General features: G+C 45.5%; 2 protein-coding genes across 6 annotated transcripts in view; both read right to left on the reverse strand.

Annotated features, from left to right (window-relative positions):
- Positions 1-13,205, reverse strand: part of LOC120901960 (protein hairless-like) — a 33,337-nt gene extending 20,132 nt beyond the window's left edge. Inside the window, exons 1-3 of one of the 5 annotated variants that reach the window (XM_040310387.1) lie at positions 12,995-13,205; positions 7,860-8,385; positions 5,366-7,437 (exon numbers count right to left, since the gene is read on the reverse strand). In XM_040310387.1, coding sequence (XP_040166321.1) covers positions 5,366-6,224 — 859 coding nt within the window. In that variant the 5' untranslated portion in view covers positions 6,225-7,437; positions 7,860-8,385; positions 12,995-13,205. Of the gene's footprint in view, positions 1-5,365; positions 7,438-7,859; positions 8,410-11,680; positions 11,960-12,928 lie in introns of those variants that run through there. The other 4 variants (XM_040310362.1, XM_040310355.1, XM_040310370.1 and 1 more) reach the window with 4 other exon arrangements.
- Positions 13,206-16,395: 3,190 nt separating this feature from the next.
- On the reverse strand, positions 16,396-22,027 carry LOC120908412 (serine/arginine repetitive matrix protein 2). Its single transcript, XM_040319379.1, has 5 exons — positions 22,015-22,027; positions 21,847-21,932; positions 19,056-21,781; positions 17,319-18,601; positions 16,396-17,234 (listed from the first exon to the last, which is right to left on the reverse strand). The coding sequence occupies exons 1-5, from the start codon at positions 22,025-22,027 to the stop codon at positions 16,774-16,776; spliced, it is 4,569 nt and encodes a 1,522-aa protein (XP_040175313.1). The 3' UTR covers positions 16,396-16,773.
- Between the last annotated feature and the right edge of the window lie 857 nt (positions 22,028-22,884).

Consider the following 22,884-nt stretch of genomic DNA (forward strand, 5'->3'; position numbering starts at 1 on the left):
TCTTAATCTTGCGCCTGTCATCAGTTGAATATCCATCTCAAACTCTTTCTCCCAACCGCCTTGCCTGCTCTGTGTGTCTCCCTCTTTTTCTCTTTGCAACTTCCTCTCTCTCTCTTTCTCTCTATCCCGTTCTCCATGTTTCGCTCTCTTTCATACCAAAACATTGCTCCCCAATAGTATAAAGCCTCCTCCCTCCCCTCCCTTTCCCCCCGCTACCCAACCCAAGCAACGAATGTTTCTGTTCAGCAAAGCCTACTTTAGAAGGCTGGTCATATTTCTTTTCGTACGAGCCACACTCGCTCACCTTCATTCTTTCTCTTTCTCTCTGGCCATTCTTTGTATCGGTTGTGCTTCGCGTATCGCGTTTATCTTATCCTTCGCAATGGAAGAGTGTGGCGGGGCACAGGGTTTGGAGGGAACGAGGGTAGTTATGCTCAACTTTAATAGTAGAAAAAGGTGCACCCATTATTCGTTAAAGCCACTTGCTTCCTAGCTTTAGTTGGTGTCATCGTCACCATCATCGTTGTGTCCCTCTCTCCGTGTCTCTCTCGCTCTTTATCTAACCTGTGCCCTTGTTTCTTACAATCTGACCCCCCCCCCCCCCCCCAGCGAGGTGTTGTTTGCATCTTTGCATCGACTTGAGAAGCTTTTCACTTTTTAAACACTTTAAACAACAAGAAAACATAATAGAGGGAGGAACTAAAAACGCAGGTGTTAAGCCCGATAGTGATGTCTGGGGACATTATTGATTGATCGTACTATACCTTTCTGTGATTATGTGTGCTATGGTTGTGCTTTGAATAAAAAAACAGTTTATTTGTCCAATTAATCAGAGCAAGGCTCTCCATTTTACATTTTCGAGCACGAATAACCGGGAATTCGAGCAAAATCCCTTAAACTGGGATTAAGCCTGGGATTAAAGCCTTAAACTTCCTTACAAACTTCTTTAAAATCAACTGTGCTGCGGCTTTTTCGTTGGTTTCTTCTAGATTCGCTCGAAAATGGTGAGTCCTATCGTAATAGTTGGTCATGTAGCCATTTTATACTTAAATAATACCGTTTTTTTTCATCAAAAATCAAAGCTGTTAATGTAAAATGAGTCGTCCACCGATAGAAGATAGTCTAATTTACGAACACACCAAATATTGGCGCTTTCAACACACTTGATCACACACAAATCCACAATTTCAGGCGTATCGAGTACTAATTGAGCAGATATGGAATAACAATTTCGAGCAAATATCACTTGGGTCCGTATGATACTGTTGCTCGTACTTACTACTACCAACCTGTTGGATAAAAACATACGCTTAACCGACCTTTCCTGGCCACTACCTAAACACTGGTGTAACGATTAAAATTTTGCAAAAACCCTTTTTCTATATATTTATCATAAAATTAATTGCATTGTTGATGGAAATGTGAGAGTCTTAGTGACATAGGTCATGAGCATATTCATGTTTCGTATGTATGTATAATCACATTTTGCAACATCAAGACAATGCTATGAGAGTAATATATTTATCATAAAATTAATTAACCAACTGGCACAGTTTTGACAATCTGATAAATCGGTGCAACATATTTTTTATATTCTTTCTTGTTCCGGTGTCTACTGTTGCTAAAACTCTGTTATCGCTATTATAATTTTTCAAACCCCTAATAGGTAAAACGTACATAATTAAACGAAAGGAATAATATTCCTAGTTGTGACACATGCTCATTAGGGTCGCTTTCCCACACACATTCACTAAAAATGTACGAAAAATGCCGCTACAAAGGTTGCGCCACAACAAAACAATCCTCATCAAAGTGGTGGCCATCAATTCGTGCTAATAATGTTGTTAAAAATTAAATTATCATAATGGTCCCACCAAAAGCTGCAAAAAACTTTCCTGCATCCATGCCTAATGTCAAGCGCAGATATCGAAAAGTAGAGACGCACGTCTCGACGATTAGACGCACTTTCGCGCCAATACGCTGCACGACGACGTTTAATTGCATAATTAGGAATGGAGAGGATTTTTTTTTCTTTCAGTATATTTCCTGCAAACACCTGAGGAAGCTTTCCTTTCGAGAGCCAATCGGTTACTTTCACCATCTGTCACCGTGTGTGAAATGGTGGAAAATCTGGCGGCGCGCTGAAAGCGACTCATCCTCTAAACGCTCGATCGTGAACAACGGCACGACTTTTCCTCCCATCGGTCGAGGGGGTTATACCGATAACGGTGGTGCTGTATGCAAAGGAATTATAGCACTTCCAGATAGTTTTGTACTCTACAAAATCTAGCACCAGAGACAATTAAAGCAATCAATCATTAATGTATAGTAATACAATGCATAAGAAATGGTGCACACATGCTTATTATTTCATTCCTGGTGCTTAGAACAATGTAAAATACGGTTGAAATCATTCCTGTCTCATATAGTGTTCGTGCCGGAAAGCCTCAATTCTATTGTCTTCCCAAAAGGAGCACACCTATACACACCTCAGATATTGTGTGTTTTATGTTCTATTTTCGGGAATCTCGAGTCTCTCCCAGTCTCTACTTCCCTAACGCCTTCCCCCCTAGCAATCCTTTTCTTCCTCTCCCAACACACGCACACTAGCGTACAGGAACGTGGAGAATATTTCTGGCAAGCTTTGTCGATTTCCAACTTAAGGGGTAAAAATCAAACCCTCCTGGGCGGTTTGCCACGAAGGTTTGCCCCGCTAGCCAAGAGGCGCAGCCGGGCAGATACCCAGGAGAGAAATAGGGGGCAAAATTCGTATGCTTGACCGCGGCCGCACGTTTTAATTCTCTCACGCATACTAATATTCTCCCATGGTATATTGTTCTTGCTCGTCAGCCAGGAAGCCTCCCTCCTGCGCGCCTAACTTATGTGCCATTGTTTCACGCCCTCGTGGCTCCTCCAATGTTTTCTACCATCACTTCCGTTACGCTTCGCAAACAACTTCCAGCCGTATACCGGGATGCGAATGGTACGATGTAAGGTAGCAGTGCCGGCGGCTCTGTGAACAAGTCAACGAGCACGAGCCTTTCTTGATATATTTGAGCGTATGGTGAGGAACGGTTCTTTTTTTTTATTTTTTATTTTTTTAGGTAAGCATTCAAGTTTGATATTGTTCATGTTTTACAACAACAAAAATATATTTTCTTTTAAAAGTGGGTTATCTTTGCATATTTGTTTATATGGATCTAGTGTGATGCATCCGTATGCAAGCCCCGAGTTCGTACTATAGTTTTACTTTCCTTGAAACTTGTTCTTGCGAGTTTACAACCATACACACACACATACCCTACACTACATTCCAAAACGGACGACACACGGCCCTGTGTGACTGATTTAATTCTATTAGTTGTCTTTTCTCCTTAAATTAACCCCTCACCACACCGCAACGATAGAGAAGAAGTCAACGATAGCGAAACGAACTAATTCCAGAGCGGTGTAAATTACGAGTCTGGCGAACGAAATAAGTGCACAGTGTTCAGCCCCACCTACGCGACCACACTTAAGTGATTCAAATGGCTAAAGCGGCGTATGGAACCGAGAAACGTCGGCTAGCGTCAGTGGCTACGGCGATTGTGCTGTGAGGTGGATTGAAATGTTATTGGAATTTCCAAGAAATATACTCACTAGACGTCACATTGAAAAGTACCCCAATGCAGCACGCTGGAATAGTGTTTAAGAGCATGTTGTCAAAGTTGCTTAACTTTACACATCAAACGCAATAGATCGTGACTGTTTCACGATTCATGCGTACTACTACCACAACGCGTATGAAAATGACGCGTTCGCACAAACGATTCATCAGCTTTTCAGAGCCTTGCTAGTGGTTCTGATGTCAATGCTAGACGATTACCATTTTAAATGCAACCCGTAAATCCTACTGATTTCGCGACAGCATGCGCTGTGCGTTGATTACAACGACATGTCAGTGGACTTTAGTCTAGGCGCTCGGATCTCGGAATTCTAGAAGAAAACAAACACCGTGCAAATGCGTACTGTTAATATACCTTCTTTTAACATTCAGTGAAACGTCAAACATCGCGGCAAAAGTAAAAAAATCACACATACACACACCTCCTCCCCGAAAACCAGCGTATTCCTGTCCTTTCCAAAGCCAAAACGGTCAAGAGATAAGCGACTGGGACAAGACGTTTGGAAACGTAAGAAACGATGGAGTCGAAATCGCACCATACAAACCACCACCACAACGTCAGTCCGAGCTTGCTTATCGCCCCCGAACCAGCCTCCAGCGGCGAAAATAGCTGGACGCGGTTGGAAGTTGCATGTGTGGCATATGGTTGCGGTGACCTTATCGAGAGGTGACCGGAGGTGTGGTCGCGCGTAATCGTGACGCACACAAAACGTACCTTCTCCTCCTCTCTCATCGAACGGCAAGCAAATGCGTTGCAAAGATAGTGCCCAATTGGGCCCGAACACAAACATAGAGATGAAAATGGCATTTTGTTTGGCACTCCAAAACCACTCCAACGCAGAAATGTGTACGAGGTTTTATTTAACTAATCCAACATGCATGATCACTCTGAAAATTTGAATGTATCGCCCCCCTTCTACTTCAAAAGTCGGGAGCGGACTGTATATAAATAAAAAATTTCCAATACAGTACAGACCTTCAATTTAAACGGACCAGCAATGTTGGATTCGCCGGGTCGGTACACTAACAACCTTTAAGATAAGCCGTGACTAATTTAGATTGTGCCAGAAATCCCCACACAGAAGGCATTATTAAGCTTTTTGAATGATGTGTCACTTTTACAACTGGAACATAAATATCTGGACTTCAATCCACTAGCCATGGATTCCTATCAGAGCTGTAGGAGGGAGGTAGAAATCCGCACCCAGTTCACAAAAGGTACGGCGCAAGGGAAGTACAGCGTACAGCGCGAATGATAGATAACGGAAGAATCGAATAAAATAAGTCTATTTTTAGATGACCAAAGAACTCCCAAATCAACCGTGCGATAAGCGAAGCCTTGTGGAAGAAGACGGGGCTCGGTGCGATAACTGCTGCTCGATCGCCAATCAATGATTTAACATTTTTCGGCCCCCAGCCATGCCCCGCCACCTCTTACTAACGGCTGGCCGGATCGAAGGACGCATATCACAATCTGATGGATCGAACCCGTTATCAGCCGACGGTGTGCTTTTAGCTTTATACTGCCAGTCGTATAATGATTTGTTGAAATTTGCAAGAGATTAACACGTCTTCATAAAACGGGAATCATACCCAGTTTTCCTGGTATCTGGTCTTCGGTTTTTGATTGAATGGTCAGGTAGTGTAATGCGTAACACACTACCGACCAAAATGAAACCCTCAGCAAAAGTCGTCACTTACCTTTGAAAAACTGCAGCCTGCCACCGTGCGCCGTCGTGCCCGTCCCAGTAGCGGAGGAGGAGCCGGTTCCATTCAGCACGGCTCTTCCGCCAGCACTGACCGCTCCTCCGACGGCTTTACTGGCTGGTTTTGCTGGAGTGCTGCTGCTGCTGCTGCCGCCGTTGGTGGCATTATTCCGTTCATTGGATGCGGCCGCTGCCGCGATCGACTTAAGTGCTCGCTCTTTCGGATGCACCACGCTGGAAAAGTTGGACGAGACGGGCGATGCCACCGCAAGCGATTGAACCGGCTCGGCCATCGGCTCGGACTTCGGTGGAGTGGATTTGGCTGGCCCGTCCAAGGACGACGGCGACAGGGAAGCTGCATTGGAAGAGCTTGCATTTGAGAGGGGTGATCCGTCCAGCGAGGGGCTCCGCTTAAGTGTGGAAAGTGGCGACCGGATTTCGCCATCTGTCCGTCGCCCCGTTTTTCCTTCGCCAGCAGCAGGTGTGCTGGTTGCTTCCTTCGGTGACGAACCTGCCGCTGCCGGAGTTGGTTTTGCACCGTGTCCGCTCCCGACCTCGGAGCACGGTGATGACGAAGGTGCCGGAGTGGCTGCAGGTGACGAGGACGCGGGAGATTTTGCCTCTTCCTTGACCGGTACTGCAGCAGATCGCGGGGGAGTCTTCTCATCGGGGCAGCTAAAATTGGCCACCTGGTCCGACATGTCGGCGTTGCATTTTGTCAATATTTGGCTGAGGATTTCTTTGTGCTGCTGCTGCTGCCCGAGTTCAATCGATTCGGAATGGCGCGCGGCAACGTAACTGCTGGCGGTCGGTTGTAGATCTTGCGATGCCGGCGAGGGGTTGATAACGTACATGGCGTCACTGACGGCACACAACAATCGCGCACGGCGGCCCCGGCGGACACCGGAAGGACACACGACTGACTGGTCGCTTCTAGAGCACCGAACCCGTACGTGGTGGTTGATTGCACATGCACCGGATGCACTGAATGCCAGATTGCAATCGCTGAGCACGGATAAAGGTGGACAGGCAAAGCAATACGCTGCTGTCGTTGTATTTCGTCTTCATTTCTACTCAGCTTTTATTACCAACCTGACCGATGGCCAGTGTGGTCTGCAACCTTTTCTGATAGCTAGTAGTAACAATCGAGATCGTAATTACGTTAGCCAGCCCTTGACAGTGTCATGTAGTCTTGGATTTCTCTCTCTATCTCCCTTTGTTGGTGTTGTTGTGCTCTTTCCCACGCACACGAGTAGTAGTTACAGGTCTAGTTTTATAAAAATGAGCGAATCTTTTTCATTTTGTTTGGGAAGCAGGAATATAATATACGTCAAATTTAATGGTGCTTATCTGTAGGTGTGCAAGTTCAATTTTGTGTCCTCTGCATTTCCTTCACTCTTGTTCATTAGGCCATAATTCGCATCAATTTTCAGGCACTCGGGTGGAATCGCTTGAAAAGGTAAATAAATGGCCGTCTGTGTATTGTACGAATCGCTGGCTACGTGCTCGTTCGAATAGATTACTCCTGTCCTGACCATTTACACATACAAGCTGTGTAGCGGTACACTTTCTCACATGTCAGGACGAAATCCATCCTCCTCGCTTTAGGATCATTCACACACTGATATGCAATGCCGTCAATTGCCTTTGCTTTAGCGCAAAGTTTGTCGCCGTTTTCGATTGTACACTCGTCGTTGCCCCAGGAAACGCTGGAATGTGTATGTGTATGCGTTGCTGCTGCTTAATGGTACTTCTTTTGCGTGGCCTGCTGCTACTCATTCAAACCCCAAACGAAACACCTTATGCTAGTGTCTTTTGCACTGCTGTGACGTTCAAGCCGTGAACATGAACATTCCGAAACGATTGCAATTAATAAGCACCCTCTGTAAACCGGCAGCGAGGAAGAGTGGGGAGGATGCAGTCTGGCGTGTGGCAGGATGTAGTTCCAACCTCAAGATGAACATTCGCCCCCAGGTCGTACAACTGCAGTGCAACGGATGCTGCTGCTGCCGGTCTACACGACACACCAATGCAGTAGAACGATTTCCGCACGTCGAGTGCTGATTTCTAAGTACGGTGTGAGAGAGAGAAGGAGAGAAAAAGATGGATAGAGGAAGAGAATATTTAGGAAAAATCATAACAACGTTCAATAAAAAAGATTACTGCGAAATGAATTTTATTGATAAAATAGGTAGCAAAGTAAAGCAAATTTCTTCAGTTTTAGCTTTTAGTATTTTGTTTCGGCCGCGTAAAAGGCCATGCAGTTGTGATTGTCAAGAAATAAACAAAATTAAAACTTTAACAAAGGAGGCAACCGTTCTCCCCGGCTCTGACCACCCATATGAATAATATATTTGTTTAATGATAACTTGCATTTTAAAACTCGACGTAAAATATTTGTATACTTATTTTTTATTCGAATGCCCATTGACAAATGGAAAAGCTAATAGTTTAGATAAATCGATTAACATTTCATTCATTATACTTACCAAAAACAAAGCACATCGTTGATGATGGTGGTGGAGATCAAATTCGATGCATTTCGTTTTTTATAGAAATATGGTCCCCATCGTGAAGAATCCTCTCTGAGCTTGATCTGTAGTAACTTTCGTTGCTACCACTAGCTACCATCCGTTACACTTAGATGACTATTCGCCGGAAGTGTGGTTAAGCTTTACGAACGCGTTTGTCATTGGGCTTACTGCGGTCACTATAAATTATTCCTGCTGTTCACTGGTGAATGAGTGCTTCCCTTTTCCTAGATGTGCCACTTTAAGCAGGGCACTTTTGTAAAACGTTTCCACCAGCAATGTACATGAACAGTCGGAGACACACGAAATTGAACAATAAGAAAAACGGTTTGCTCGCCACATCAACACAACACGCGTAGGCACAGAGAACTATGAGTGCGATTTTGTACACTGAACTTTATCGGATGAATGTGTGGCACTATTTCTTGACGATAAGTTGCACAGCAGCAGCATTCACATTGTAATTATCACGACGTTACACTACCTGTTTGCACAAATAAAAACTATTCTGGATAAGAGAAAAATGGTTAAACACGAATTAATTCCATCATACACACACACACGATTATGATAAGCACACACCAATGGAAGTACGTATGCTTATGGACTAAATTTAAGTGTTTCCGCGTGATAACAACAAAATGAACATGTTCTTGCCACCTTCCTGCTTCTAGCAGCTACGTACGTCTCACAGAATTGTGAGGACGAAGCAAGCACACTTGGGGAAAAAAACTTTCGCTACCTCACCGAACGACACGCACACACATGAAACGCTCCAATAGGATGCACAGAAACGCATACATACATCCGACTATCCCAACCTCTGTGCATCCAACAGCAGCAGCAGCAACCGCTGCTCACACTTGGTAAGCTACCTATCGATTGTTCGTCGTAGTGCCCCTCGGTTCGAAATTTTCACCTGTTTTCCATGGACGAACTAACGAAAGAAAAAAACTAACTCGAACTAACAAATCTAGCACAGCCACACTACCGAACACTTCCAACACCCATAAAAGCACCGACATTCCCACACGGAGATTCACCCCGTGCATTCGCCACCGTCCTGCAGCATGCCACCTGTCAACTCGATTGTTTTCGTACAAACATACACGCACGCACACACTCAGATCCACACACAGGCGCACACACACACGTAACCTGTTTAGTCTATCTCTGCTACACGCCTGAAGGCAAGACGGCACACGGTTTTGTAATGGGAACGTCGTTTTGCGATCAAAACAATGCATAAATGACTAAAAGCGAGAACAAGCAGCAAACAATGTGTGCTAAATCACCATCGACCCTTAACCAGCACACTTTGACAGCTTTTGTGTTGCTTCTTTTACTGCTGCTGCTGCTGCTGCTGCTTGGATTCACATTTCCAATCAAAGCATGCGCGCGCACTTGTTGGATACCGTATATACATACACACACACATACACATACCACAGATACAACGTATTTACGAAAGTTTTGCGTCTTCCCCGAGCCCGCCTTCACCCCATTTTTTACACCTTCCTTGCGGGTGTATTTTCACCCTCGCTAGTGCTTTCTTTATGCTTTGTAGCAGCAGTGCCCAAAACAAATCGGTAAAACGTCCAGCAGTGCAAACACAAGGCACTAAATCTTACCAACGATAGCACGATTTAACAGGTGTAAGCGACACATGATATGGCGGAGTCCAATTGTCCTGTTTTTCACGCTATCACCAAATATATTTGTTAAATATATTCGGGTTCCTCAAACCAAACAGATATTGCACACATTAATCTCCTACTGGCGACGGACGAAATTGCGACAAACCGACCGATTCGTTATGATCCAAATTTCTCGTGGGAGTTTCCGGTGATCATGTTTCCTGCATTCCACGGCGGTACACTCTATCACCGAATGCAAGACACAACATATGTGCAAGCGTGTGCGTGAGTAAATACATATACATGTTGCTTATCCTCTCGCTTCGGGGACAATTTTCGGTACCTAAAACGCCATCGTCATCATCATCATCATCATCGTCGTCACATCGTCGTGGGCTCTGATAATGAGAAGCATGCACGAGCAAACAGGAGCAGGATGACAGCGAGCCAAAGCACAAGAACGAGAAGGAAAGAAAGCGTGCCTTCCTTAAAAAGATAGCAGCCGCGAATAAACCACTAACCGAAAGAGACGAACCGGTTCGCAGTTTCGTGGATACAACGCACGCGATGCCGCGCTCACACCACACTTGTCCATGATATATTCCTACCTTCCCCCCCCCCCCCGGCAGTCCGGCAACCACACCGTTTCCGGCGGGCAGCCATCACCGTGATCACATCATCCCCGACAAGTTTCCAACACATTTCACAGAGGCTGCCCCCAACACAGCCGCGGTTGTCTAGTTGGCCAGCCAACAACACATGATCATTCTGCCCGACTCTCCATTGCCACGAAATGCTTCCTTCAGCTCACGCCCTGTTAGGCCAACTTGGAGAAAGGATGATTCAGTGGCAAGCCAACGAACAGACCGACGCATTCCGGATGCGCTCCTGCGCGGTGACTGTTAGTGACTTTAAAGCGCGAATAAAACAATCATTCTAAACCACAACTAATCCTTCCACCATCATAACCTCCACACCAATCCTTGTTGTCGCCCCTCACGGTGAAGCGGATCCCTCGAAGGGTGCATTCGCTCCTGTCACCGGGATATTCACCGCTCACCAGCTCCGTTTCTCATTGCGTGAGAATTTTGCGCTCACCATACGAGTGAATACCGCGAGCTAAAGCGAGATAGCAGCAAGCCAACATAGCAATACTCTTTCTCGCTCACCCTCTCCACACAGTTTCCTCGACATTGTACAACCATGGAAGGTGAAAAGGAATACCAAATGAGAATGAAAGACGCACTTACACACACACACACACACACACACCCATCATCAGAGCCACATACACGCAGGTACCCAGGATGGCATGGAAAAGCAAAAGTAAAAACACACGATTTTATATCCACCGCACATATCTCAGCGAGCACACACGCACACACTTGCAAACAGACCGTTCCTACACGCACAACCTGGCACGCACGCATACGGTGAGCCGCCTACTGCTGCTACACTGCCGTACGAATTCTTTCCGTTTTCCGTTAAACACACGGATTCTTGACGGTGACGTTTGTCTCGTTCGCTCAACTATCGGCCATTCCTTTTTCGCAGCAGTGGCCCGGGTCCGTTCACGCCGTCTTCAGGCAGCTCATTATTCCACCTTCACGTATTATTCTCCAATTTATTCCCGTTTGCTTCTGCTTGGAGCTCTCTGCGCTCGGCATTGATAATGCCCGATGATGCCGCCGCTGTTGGTGTAGGTTTTGCCACATCCCCACATACTCCTACACACCCGTCCTGGCATGCCACGACCTGCCCTGCCCTGCCCTGCCCTGCTATTCCTGCTGCTACCACGATCAATCGCTTCCAAAAGGGAAACTTCCTTCCGACATCGTCATCCGATCGGTGTGTTCTTGGACGGCAGACACACACCTTCCTCTCGCAACTGCCGTAAGTATAGGAAGTCGTCGAGGAATGGGGAAGGGGTGGAGGAAGGGGTGGGATGGAAATATGTGAGAAGCGGCCGTTTTGCCGGAATCGGTTCACCACTCACACCACTCCTTCGGCAGGAGTACCCTGCAACTTAAACCCATTCTATGCTGCCTTCTTTTTCGCTCGTCCGCCGTTCGTCCCGCTTTTGCCCACAAGTGCTTTGCTAGGTCGGATCTTTTTAAATCAAATGCCGAACCACACCATTACCTCCACTCAATTCTCCCTGCTCACACCTAAGCGCACACACACATATACACACTCAAGAAACCGAATTTGAAACGTCACAAACAGAAACAATAAACATGGCACCGTTGGAGGAACGGGGCGAGAGTTTACGCGACGCGGCGGGCGACGGCTGGTGGGCAACGACGGTGTCGAATTATTCGCGCATCACGGTGCAAAACTGAACGTAGAACGACAGAACCGTGCACCACCGCGTTCTCATATTTTGCCTACGCATTTTTCCCATTTTTTCTTTTTTCTTTCGTTGAGGTTTCACATTCTATAGCTCACACGCACACATACGCGAGCGCACACACACACACACGTAGCGCCGGCTCTCGTGTACAGTGGCCGCTGCAGACGACGAGAAAGGGCAACGCGCAAAGGGACTGCCAGTCTGCATCGAACGCCAAAACACACATACACACACACACCTAGCAACGCCAGCACACGCACACAGTGGTAGCGACGGCGACTACCGTCAGTTGATCTCGTCGATCGTCTCTCCAACGTCCAAAGGCAGGCCGTGGAATCCGTTGAAACAAAACGAGAACATTAAGTTCGCACCATACTGTCGCATTTTATGGAACCAAACTTCGGATGATTCTTATCCATAGGATAAAAAAAACCATCCACTTCACGGGACGAAAATACTGTTTTCAAAAGTAATATTTCATGTTACTTTCCGTCAACCATAGTATCCAGACCGTTTTGTTTCGCTCTCTCACTCTCCCTCTCCCTTCCCCACATTCGCCCCTAGTGAGTTGTTACAAGTGAGAGCGCTGCTACGAAACCAAATGATAACTTCTCACTGTGGCCGATCTTTCATTTACTGTTCATACGCTCGGATGATTGCTTTGTAGAATGTTTTGTTGCAGCACAGTAAATGCACTAAACCACCACCATTGCACTGCACCATCGTTCGGATATCTAACGTGCAAATATTGATATTACATGCCATTCACATCGTTCCACTACTATTCGCGAGAGATTCATGAACGATTGCAAGAGGGAGCGAGCAATAGAATCGAGTGAGAGATTTGACAGCCAAGCTACAGCAAACACAACGTAGTTTCTTTTCACTTTTGCACCCCGTTCTTCGCAATGAGTTGGAATAATTCCCCGAGCCACTATTGTTTTTTTCTTCACATTTTCAATCCTCAATTATGAGCATGATGTGCACCACATTTTTTCCGCTTTTGAGTTGCTCTACCGTACAACTATCGTCCCCACATTTTAGAACCGTAAGAATACATCTGCTTTCTACACAATTAGAAACACAGTTCGCAGCGCACTTACACCGTCCGGATCGATGCTTGCGATAGCCGGAGTAAACGGCAACTATACGGAATCCAGGCGAGCGACCTGTACACGACGGCAGACACAAAAAATACCGTCCGTCCTTTCCCTCGGATGGAGCGAGCGCGTTTCTCTGGAAAAGCTTTCCACAACACAACAAACGTACACTGGCGCTGGCAGCAATCCGTCTCAGTCGTGTGCGTTGGCAAAAGAGAGCCAACACCGACCGAAAGGGTACTTCTCTTCCTTTCGTGTACGTTTGAACTGGCGCCGTGCAAAAGAGATAACACCGCCCGACGACGAGTGAACACTGCCGCTCATTCGTTTTTGTAGGCGACTCGCTCCAGTACGAGATGGCGCAATCGTGAGAGCCGTTCGGCGGAGCGAGATGCACCGATTATTCCCACGTTGTGACTCTCAAAAAGCGTAGCTGCCATTTTATGTTTTCAATCTGCTTTGCGCCCGTTTTCGACTGTAGAGAGAGCAGGAAGGCAAGAGAGTGCGCGAAAGAGAGCGAGTGAGAGAAGTGTGTGAGAAGAGAGCGAGAGCGGGTTCATTTCAGGCGCACGCATCGGCAATCCGCTATAGCAACGTAGGACGATGAATTTCCCATTCTCTCCCATTTGATCCAGCGTGTTGTCTGATGTTGGGAAAATTCCCATCGGCGTGGGAAACTGTCGCTTAACGATCGCCGTTGAGCGTGGGAAAAAGGGAATTTTGAGAGAATGTTTACCATTTTTCAACGGTCAACGGTTTTTCATTGGCCATCGAAAGTTACAAACGAGTCCAATCACTTCAAGCAATAGAATGTTTAATAGAAAAAAATGCAAATGGTTACAAAACAAAGTGGTTGCTTCTTCCGATTTCTCTATAGCGCAAGATTGCAATGAAAGAAAATGTAGAAGAAAAAAAAACATTGTCGCTGCCGCCAAGTTGAATGAAATTTCAAGGTGTTCCACACTTATTCCGGGAACCATGGTTAAAACCAAAAGAACGTAAAAGAATTCCATTTAATCCATTTCCAAAGAGCGGCTTGTGTGCGGATGGATGATATTTCTTTCGATCGGCCGGCGGGAAGTGCTGTTTCACTCTATCATATCGAGAACGAACGATGAGAAGCACACGACAGAGCGAGAGAAGAATGTTTCTCCCACGGTTTTCGACTGCCGGTTCACTCACATGGTGCAAACAATTTTTCTCACCCTTGTACGCGCTTCTGACTCACTGCGATGACGATGCCCAGAATGGTGTGCGTGAGCGAGTGAGTGAGAAAGAACATCAAGCCTCAACCGTGTACGAACTGCAACGTATGCAGTTGAATGTTCAGAACACTATTCCATGGGGCAGACGTACGAATTTTACTGCTTTATTCTCGTTAAGTACAAATCTTTTGGGTGGATTTTGAACAGCGCATGAAGAACTTTCCCCAATTTATCTACTACATATTGCATCAAGCATGGTTTGTGAACCTGTTTCTCCTAGCATAACTATCCTTTTCTCTTTCACACCCTTTAGATGCAATAGAACCGGCGTAAATAGACAGGCGGTTCGTTATTTTCTTCCGCTACCAGCATACATGCACTTCCTGTGTCACTATTTCCGAAATAGGCCTGATTTTATAACGTGTATCTTTGTGTGAGTGTTGGTAGCTTTAAAGCGATTGTTAAAATTTCCTCTGTCTTTAAACACAGTAGTAGTACGTTTCCTGTCAGTGTAGCTGCATTTAGTTGCGCGAAACCGAAAAAAATAAATAAATGCATATATCGTCCAACGGACAACAAAAAAAAACCCGAATGCAAGAAGGGCCAAAAAACTTCTTCTTAACGGCCAGACTCGAAGGATCCCAGGAAGTGATACCATTTCCCATTTCCTTGCCCGCCCTTGCGCCGTTTCCGTTGCTCAGGCATGGTCGGAGCTGTGGTTGTGTGTATGTGTGTGTCTGTTTTTTTTTATTCGCTCCGAATGTCCATACCGCTATTAAAACCGCTTCCTATTTCTCTCATTCCTGCTGCACAGTCGGTTCATTGCACGGGAACAAAACGCGACTACGAAAAAGGAAGCGCAGCCAATGTGTGTACCGAACGTTGTTTGCTGTGTGCATGTGTGCATACGTGCGCGAACAGAGCCAGCAAAAGCAAACGAGAAGGAAAGCGACCAAAATGATGCATCAAGAGAGATGCGCGAATGCATCTCATCTTCCCATGCCACTGTTGCAAACCCCCAGAATGGTGTGTGTGTGTTCTTTTTGCTAGTTTTGTTATTGATTTTATTTTCGCCCTTCTGCCCTTCTCGCCTTCGCCTTTTCCTTCATTTGCTTTACACGGTTTCATCTTTTTTCTTCTCTCTCTCTCTCCCCTTCTCGTTTCCACTCATCACCATGGTGATTCGAAAATTTGGTTCCCATGCAAAGCACTTTCTTCCCAGGGTCTGCTCTGCATCCCTTTTAGCAACGTTTCCTTCCCAGGGAGGTGTGTTCGCTTGTTTTCTCTGGCCCATCATAATCGAACAAACTAGCTCCTGATAAGCTCATCTCGGGGGTTTGGAATCGTGTTTTTTGTTTTGCCTTCACAATAAAGCATGAGAATTTGTGAGTCCATCCAGCAACCGTAAGTTTTTGAACACCAAGCACAATATAATATATGAGTATAATGTTGAACACCAAGCACAACAAGTGGAAATAAAGGGTGTAGAGTGGGAAAGGTTTCAGTATGTTTATAATAAAATAATTGTAGTTAAATTTATCAAAACAAAAGTAAAACGTTCAATAGTATCAGCTTTAATTACTATTATTACAGTTATTGAAATGATTATGAAAAGTTCAGTTTTTTTAACATTCTATAGATGACACAGATAGTGGTGGGTCATACGATTCATTTCTCGACCCAACCCGGAGTCGGGTGCGAGCCAGTCGGAATCGATGCCGACCCGTGGGTGCGGCGGGTGCGCCAAGTGAGAGTCGCAATCAAATCCAACCTGCGAATGCAACGAGTTCGAGTCGACCCGAACTCGTTGCACCAACGGGTCGGAGTGGCTTATGCATTCTTGCAGCTCCCGGAGTCGTTACACCTACTGAACCTACTTGTACCTTTCGGGTCGACTCGAACGATTCCGGGTCGCTTACGGATGGCTTTCCGGTCGACCCGTTCATCACTAGTTTGCACATGTTGCTAAAGTAATTTTTTAAAGGCATGAGACACAATGGACGTAAGAAATGAACCTGCAAACAATACAAGACCACGCGAGTTAGCACACAAATTAAACAAACAAAAACGATACAAATTATCGTATTTCAACTGATAAACTTTCTCAACAGTGAAAACAGCTTATAGAAAAACGAATGTGGATCAAATGTACTCGTTCCGAAATAATTTTCATACAATTTGCATACCAAACAAAACAAATACTTTCCTTTTGTTGCAGTGTATTCTTTTTTGTATTGTTATCATATAAAGTATTACAACTGAGAGCTTTTAAATGTCTAACAGATTAATAATTGTTAATGCTTCCATACTCCTGCTATCATTAAGGCAATTCTTCTATGTCAAAAAGTGTAAAAAAGAACTCTCTTATATAGTACGTGATAATAATTCTGTTAAAAAAAAGCAGCCTGGCCTTCTTTCCATCGATACCACCAAAAGAACGAAGCAAAGTTAATATAGAAACATCAATTAGTAAACATAACTCAGGACAAAGTCTAAAAATAATAATATATGAGATGCTAGGTACATCCATCCTCTTATTTTCCGGCCGGCCTAAATGGGTCGAACCTTCCGAGCCTTTCACTGCTGCTGGTCTCGGTGTTTCATCTGCAGCTCAAATCGACGATTCGTGCGTACGCCTTTCAAAATCTTCAATTGTTTTGAGCGCAGTTGCTCAACCGGATGTCCTCCGACAGCGCTTGTGATCGCCGCTCCCGAGGCCCCAGCAGAGGCGGCACTTGTATCAGGTGCAATATGTTTCGGTTTAAATGTTGCCTGGAATTGCTTCAATCGGTTAGCCATCTTATCCGCATCACTTCGGATGGGCTTCTTGGCGGTGGTACTGGTTGCCGTTGTCGTGGACGGCACATGACGATCAGCCGCACCAGGTGCCTTTACTGCGGTTGACGTTGAAGGTGCTCCCTTGATACCAGACACGAACAGTCCTGCCGAGGGTACTGGTATGCCCCTACCACCAGCTGATTTGAAAAGGAAAGGTTTCGTCGTGGATGATGATGCTTCTTTCTTGCCCGATAGTGGTGCTATAAGAAAGAGACATAACGGTAAAATTAAATCTGCCTAATGTCCATTTTTATCATCCTACGTGCCCCTCCGCCCGCACTTACCTTCAGCTGTGCTGGAATCATTTGTAGCGGCAACGGGTCGGGCAGGAATCTTTGTTGCCGGACTGGCCGATGCGAGTATATGTTTAGCTCGGGTCTCTTTGCGCTTCATGAAATCTGCGATCGATTCCATGCGATTGAAATGGTTTGCGTGAATGTTTTTAAAGTTCGGCAACTTGCTGATCTTGTTGTTTCGCTTCAGATCGGATGATTTATGCTCAGACAGTGAGCGCTTTCGTGGCTTGCGCAACTTTTCCCCGATGCTTGTGCCATGACTGCTCTCATTTCCTTCTGCTCGTTCTTGCTGCTGCTGGCCCTGCAAGCTTTTCTGTACCAATCGTTCGTCGATCGTTTCGACCAGCACGGTGCTGTTTGCCGGACTATGAAATGTAACATTTCTTTTCATTGTAGTATCGACTGCACTGGTGGATAGTGATCGTTTACGACCCGCTCGCTGCAGCTCCTCTTGTGTTTCGTGGGCTTCTTCATCTAACGATACCACGAATTTGGGCGTACTTGTCACACTGCCACCTTTTTCGCTCCGCAGAAGTTCAGTGTTCTTCTCGTTGCAAAATGCCGCCACCGCCGGACTGTCCATAATTTCAATAATTTCCGGTGCCTTATCCGGTGAGCATTTGTCCGCTGATGCCTGTACAGCTGATATAGATTCTGGCGTACGTGGCGTAGCAGCAGCAGTTGCTGCTGCAGCAACAGCAACCACCGGGCGAGGAGTGTCGGCCGTTATATCAATGACAGGAACACCGGAAGACGACGACACCTGGTTCGGTTTCACGGGTGAAAACGTTTCATTCATTTCATTGACGGCAGGCATGGTTACTGTCGATGGATTCGACGAAGGGTCAGTAGATTCTTCCAACATCGACGCATCGCTAGCCTCATGCGCCGGGGATGGGTTTTTGATGCACTCAGCGATATTGTTCACCTGATCTTCCAAATATTCGATTCCTCCAAATGAGGTATTCGCTAGCATCTCATCATCTTCCGGTGTCGCAACCTTTGATATGACATTTGCTGTGGGAACACCTTCGGACACTCGCTCTGACCCAGGCTCCTCAACGACAGCATTTAGAGCCGACTCATCAACATTATTCTCGGGGACGGTTTTGCAATCGTTTGTAGTGTTCATTTCATTATCTGTTGCGGAATTTGTTATGCTCTCCAGTGTTTTTTCAACTGTAGAAATTTCTTTGTTTTGCTGCTCTAGCGAGGTTTCATTCAATGCCGCACCTTCACCTTCAACGTGCTGTTTGATCGTTGATTCTGATCTGTAATAAGATGATACATTTAGATAATACATTAATTTGGTACTTCAAAAGTAGAATAGAATGGACTCGCTCCTATTAGACAAAATCGTTTATTTGTTGCCATAAATATTATTATCATTAAATCTCTACATTATTGCTAGTACCATCAAGATCTGTGCTAGTGGCGGCTTCATGCCATGGTTAAAACATTAATACATTAATTACTTAATTAGTAAGAATAATATTGTAAAAAAATAATATTGCAATGTTTTCATACATTAAAATTTCCAATCAAAAGTAATATTTAAGAAAATAGTTATAATTATACAGTTTACAATCAGTAACTACAATTACTGTAATGTATGTAATGTAATGTAATGAAAAAATGTAATGTATAAATTGACTTAAAACAAAGAACTCCATTTAGCAACATCGTAGTAAACTGCCCTTTAGGATAGCTGCAGACCAAACTTACCGTTCTGCTTCTGAGATGACATTATCTATTTTATCAGAACTCAATATGTCGCCTGTTTCGCCCGATGCTTCACCGTCCGGTCTATTGGGTTGTTCGTCTGAGATTACAGGTGCTGTGTCAGTTTGCTGAGAGGAGGGTGATTCATTTGTCTCTACGGGCGCTATCAACTCAACATTGTGTTCCGGTTTCTCTTCTTGTGCATTAATTTCATCCTCCTGTTTCTTTGAATCCATTCCCACTTCAACAATATCTGCCCTTGAAACACTATCCCCATCCTTGAAGCAATCTTCCTGCTCTTTACCCTTCCCAATCTGCTGTTGTTCTTCATCGACCGGTGCTGGAGGTGTTTCATACTCCGTTTCTAATTTAGTAGCAGTGTCTATGCCCGATTCAAGAGTTTCTTTCGTTACTACATTCGGTTCTTCTGCTTGCTTCGTTCCTACGTAAACATTAGTTTCCTCAGCAGATACCCCTTCAACAGATACACTATCACCCCCAGCTTCGCCCTTTACTGCAGAATCCCCAGCAATTTCCATTTGTAAAGAAACACTTCCCTCCGCATCTATTTCCTGTTCGACAGAGGGTGTCGCTTGTCCAGTTTCTCCCTCTTCTGGTGTCAATACAGGAAGCTTCCCTTGAGCGGACGGAACGGCAACCTTCGATTTGCGCCCAGAGGATGGTACATCATCTGCATCGAAAAACTTTTTTGGTATTATTTTCCGACCAGATCGACTGCTGCTGCCATCCTCCACTGTTTTGTCGCGTTTTGGTGTTACGCTTTCGGTAGCCTTGGCATCGCCTTTTAATTTTGCACTTTCTACCAACGGCATTTCCTTTGCTGTCGTAGGTTTACCAAAACCAATAGAAGTACGGAGGATGACCGGTTCCGTGCCGATCTGGACACAATCCGTTTGGTCGCTTGAATGATGGTGATCATCCACACCTCGTCTGGTTATAAAATCATTTTGCTTCCGCTCCTTAACCTGTTGTGGGTCAATCTCCACGGGAAGGGTGGAGGCTTTTTTCGCGATTTTTGCTGACAACGGTACGCTCTTGGATGGTGTGCCAGTGGCATTAGTTTTAGCGGTTTCACTTGCATGTTTCTGTACGGTACCGTCTACGCCGCTAGCTTCATCCATTTTTTCATCGATTAATGTAGGGGAAGAGGAGCCTGTGATGTGGACAAAGGAGTCACTATCCCCATCCTCAAATCCAAACATTTTCTTCGGTTTGATTTTTCTTCCGGATCGTGAAACCGTCCCATCGGGGGTATTTTCGATTTGGACTGATTCTGCAACACTGTCCAATCCGCTGCTTTGCTTTGGTGTTTCCACCTTGGCAGAGGCACTACCCGTGTTCTTCTTTTTTGTTGGTGACAAAATCGTCTCGATGGATGCTTCGTCAGTGCTATCAACCTTTCTTTTCCTTCTACTATCGTTCAAAGCTTTACCATCCGACACAGTCGGTTCCATTGTCATTTCAAACCCAAACACTCTTTTTGGCTTAATTTTTCGGCCCGAACGTGACAGAGCCTCTTCGGATGCGAGAGATGGGTCCTTTTGAATTGCGGAATCAGGTTTATGTGATGCACTGCCCGTGGAATCCGTATCCGAAATCTGTTCTTCAGATAGTAGTTTCTCCTTTTTGTCCAATCTACGGCCGGGAGTTTTTGAGACACGTTTTGATACGTTCACATCTGACAAATCATTTTCAGTGTCCACAACAGCATCCATCTTACGACGGCCTGGTGTTTTGGGGGCCACTTGCTCCACAATGGCGCTTTCAGCATGCAGCACATTTACGACCGATTTTCCAACCCTGCGCCCCGGTGTTTTAGGTACAACTAGCTCCAAAGTAGGACTTTCCTCACGCGATAGTTTTGCTGCTACATTTATCGTGGATCTACCAGCACGCCGTCCGGGAGTTGGTGCAGCTTTTATGTTATCTTTTGCATCCGTTTCCGACCCGCTCTTCCCATCTTTGTCAACTGCTACCGCCTTGGGACGGCCCAAACGGCCAGGAGTTTTTGGCGGAATTGGTTCGGCAGTCGGTGGACTGTCAGTGCGTAATGTTTTTACAGCGGAACCACCCATCAAAGATTTGGCTGCTCGTTTCCCTGGAGTCTTCGGGAGCGATTGCAGTTCCGGCACAGGGCTTTCCGGTCGTAAAGCATCGGCCGCCTCATCGCCAAATAAAGCGGTTGCAGCTTTGCGTCGGGGAGTCCTAGCCGCCAACGCTACACTCTTCTTTTCTACTTCCGGCTCATCCGGCACTACGGATTTGGCGCGCCGTCCCGGTGTCTTCCGCTGCTTTGCTTCGTCTTCACCAGCGTTGGTGCTGACTGCCGCCTTGGCCGGAGTTTTAGCTCGCCCGGGAGTTTTAGCAGCCTTAACCTTGGTTGGCTCTTCTCTTTCCGATACAAGTATTTTGCGAGGACTGGTTAACACCTCACTCTCGAATTCCATCAACTTGACAGGGACTTTTATTTTGCGCCCCGATTTAGAGATACCAGCACCCTCGTCGACCGTGGATGCACTTGGCTTCGGCTCCTTTGGCTCGTGCCGTTTCGGTGTGCCCGCTGGTTCTTTCACTGCTTTTCTGGCCGACGTAATGGTTTTGCGTGAGCGTCTTACCTCTTCCGGCGAAGCTGGCTCTTTTACCGCTGCCCGCTTTCCGGGTGTACCGGCTGCTTCGGTGTCTTTTTTGCCCTTGGCGCGGTGGATTTTCTAGTTTCACTCGGCGATGCACACCCCGCCCGTTCTGGCGAGTCAAGGTGTGCCGGACGCCTCACCTTTCGACCAGATTTCGTGATTGCATCTTTCAAAACAATGTCTTCCACCTTCAGAGGACGCTTTTTCGGCGTCGATTCCGTTTCGCCTGAAAGTAAACATACACACACAATTGTGTAACAACTGTTGTACTTTGTGCTCCCATATGAGGCTGGCAGAAGTACACTCACCCAAACGATTCATCACGGATGCAGCTGACCAAAACGCGGTATTTTATTCCGAAGAAAAGTGTTTGCTCAAACGCACAACCTTACCACCACGCAACACTCTAGCGTTATCGGGAAACGACACTGTTGATGAATGATATGCACTGTTGCTCAATTATGCTATCCGTCACAAGTAACGCGTTCGACGAAACGAAAGCGCAAAAACTATTTGTATGAAGTTAAGGAGCTGTTCTTAAGGCAAAATTTTCTGCTCACTATTCGGTACTGCCACCGTAGGCTGGCGTCGTACGTTTGGTCTTTGTTATTTGTCCGTTTTTTTCGTCTGCAGAAATTCGTTTGCAACCGACCAGAGTAGTTGACTAGATTGCCGTCGATGCTCTAGCGCCACATAACGGCGTTACGTATGTCAAAGTGACAATGTCGCATCGTTTGAATTATTTTGACACAACCGTTATTTTTAATGCTGATATAAATAAATAAATAAATAAATAAATAAATAAATTAAATAAATGTTTCAGTAGGACCGCAAGAGAACGTTCATCTAAATCTATGGTAATATAGTACACAGTTATTTATTTTTTATTGCACTATTTAAAATATTACATAGTAGAGTTTCCATAAGGTGAAGTGAATCAATTTACGCTTATTTTTCAGTCCATAGAGCTATGCTGTTTTTATCTTCAGATCTTCATCTTTGATCTAAAGAGCATTGTATACTCAATATGAAATAATGGTTCCAGATATGATGCTTGAAATACGCGCCAAATTGCATGTTTTCCCCAAACACAACTTCCAAGGCGGGCTTCTACGGTAACGCATAAAAACGTTCGAGGCGTTACGCAGATTCCAGCAATTGCCAGATTCGAAAAGTAA

The sequence above is a fragment of the Anopheles arabiensis genome, chromosome 2 (assembly GCF_016920715.1).
Source record: "Anopheles arabiensis isolate DONGOLA chromosome 2, AaraD3, whole genome shotgun sequence".
Lineage (NCBI taxonomy): Eukaryota > Metazoa > Arthropoda > Insecta > Diptera > Culicidae > Anopheles > Anopheles arabiensis.

What these genes read in the sequence shown, in the direction of transcription:
- LOC120908412 (XM_040319379.1), bottom strand. An exon ending in TCACGAAATCTGGTCGAAAG is followed by an intron (nt 21,782 to 21,846) that starts GTGAGGCGTCCG and finishes GAGTGAAACTAG; the next exon opens with AAAATCCACCGCGCCAAGGG. An exon ending in GTCATCTCAGAAGCAGAACG is followed by an intron (nt 18,602 to 19,055) that starts GTAAGTTTGGTC and finishes ATCTTATTACAG; the next exon opens with ATCAGAATCAACGATCAAAC.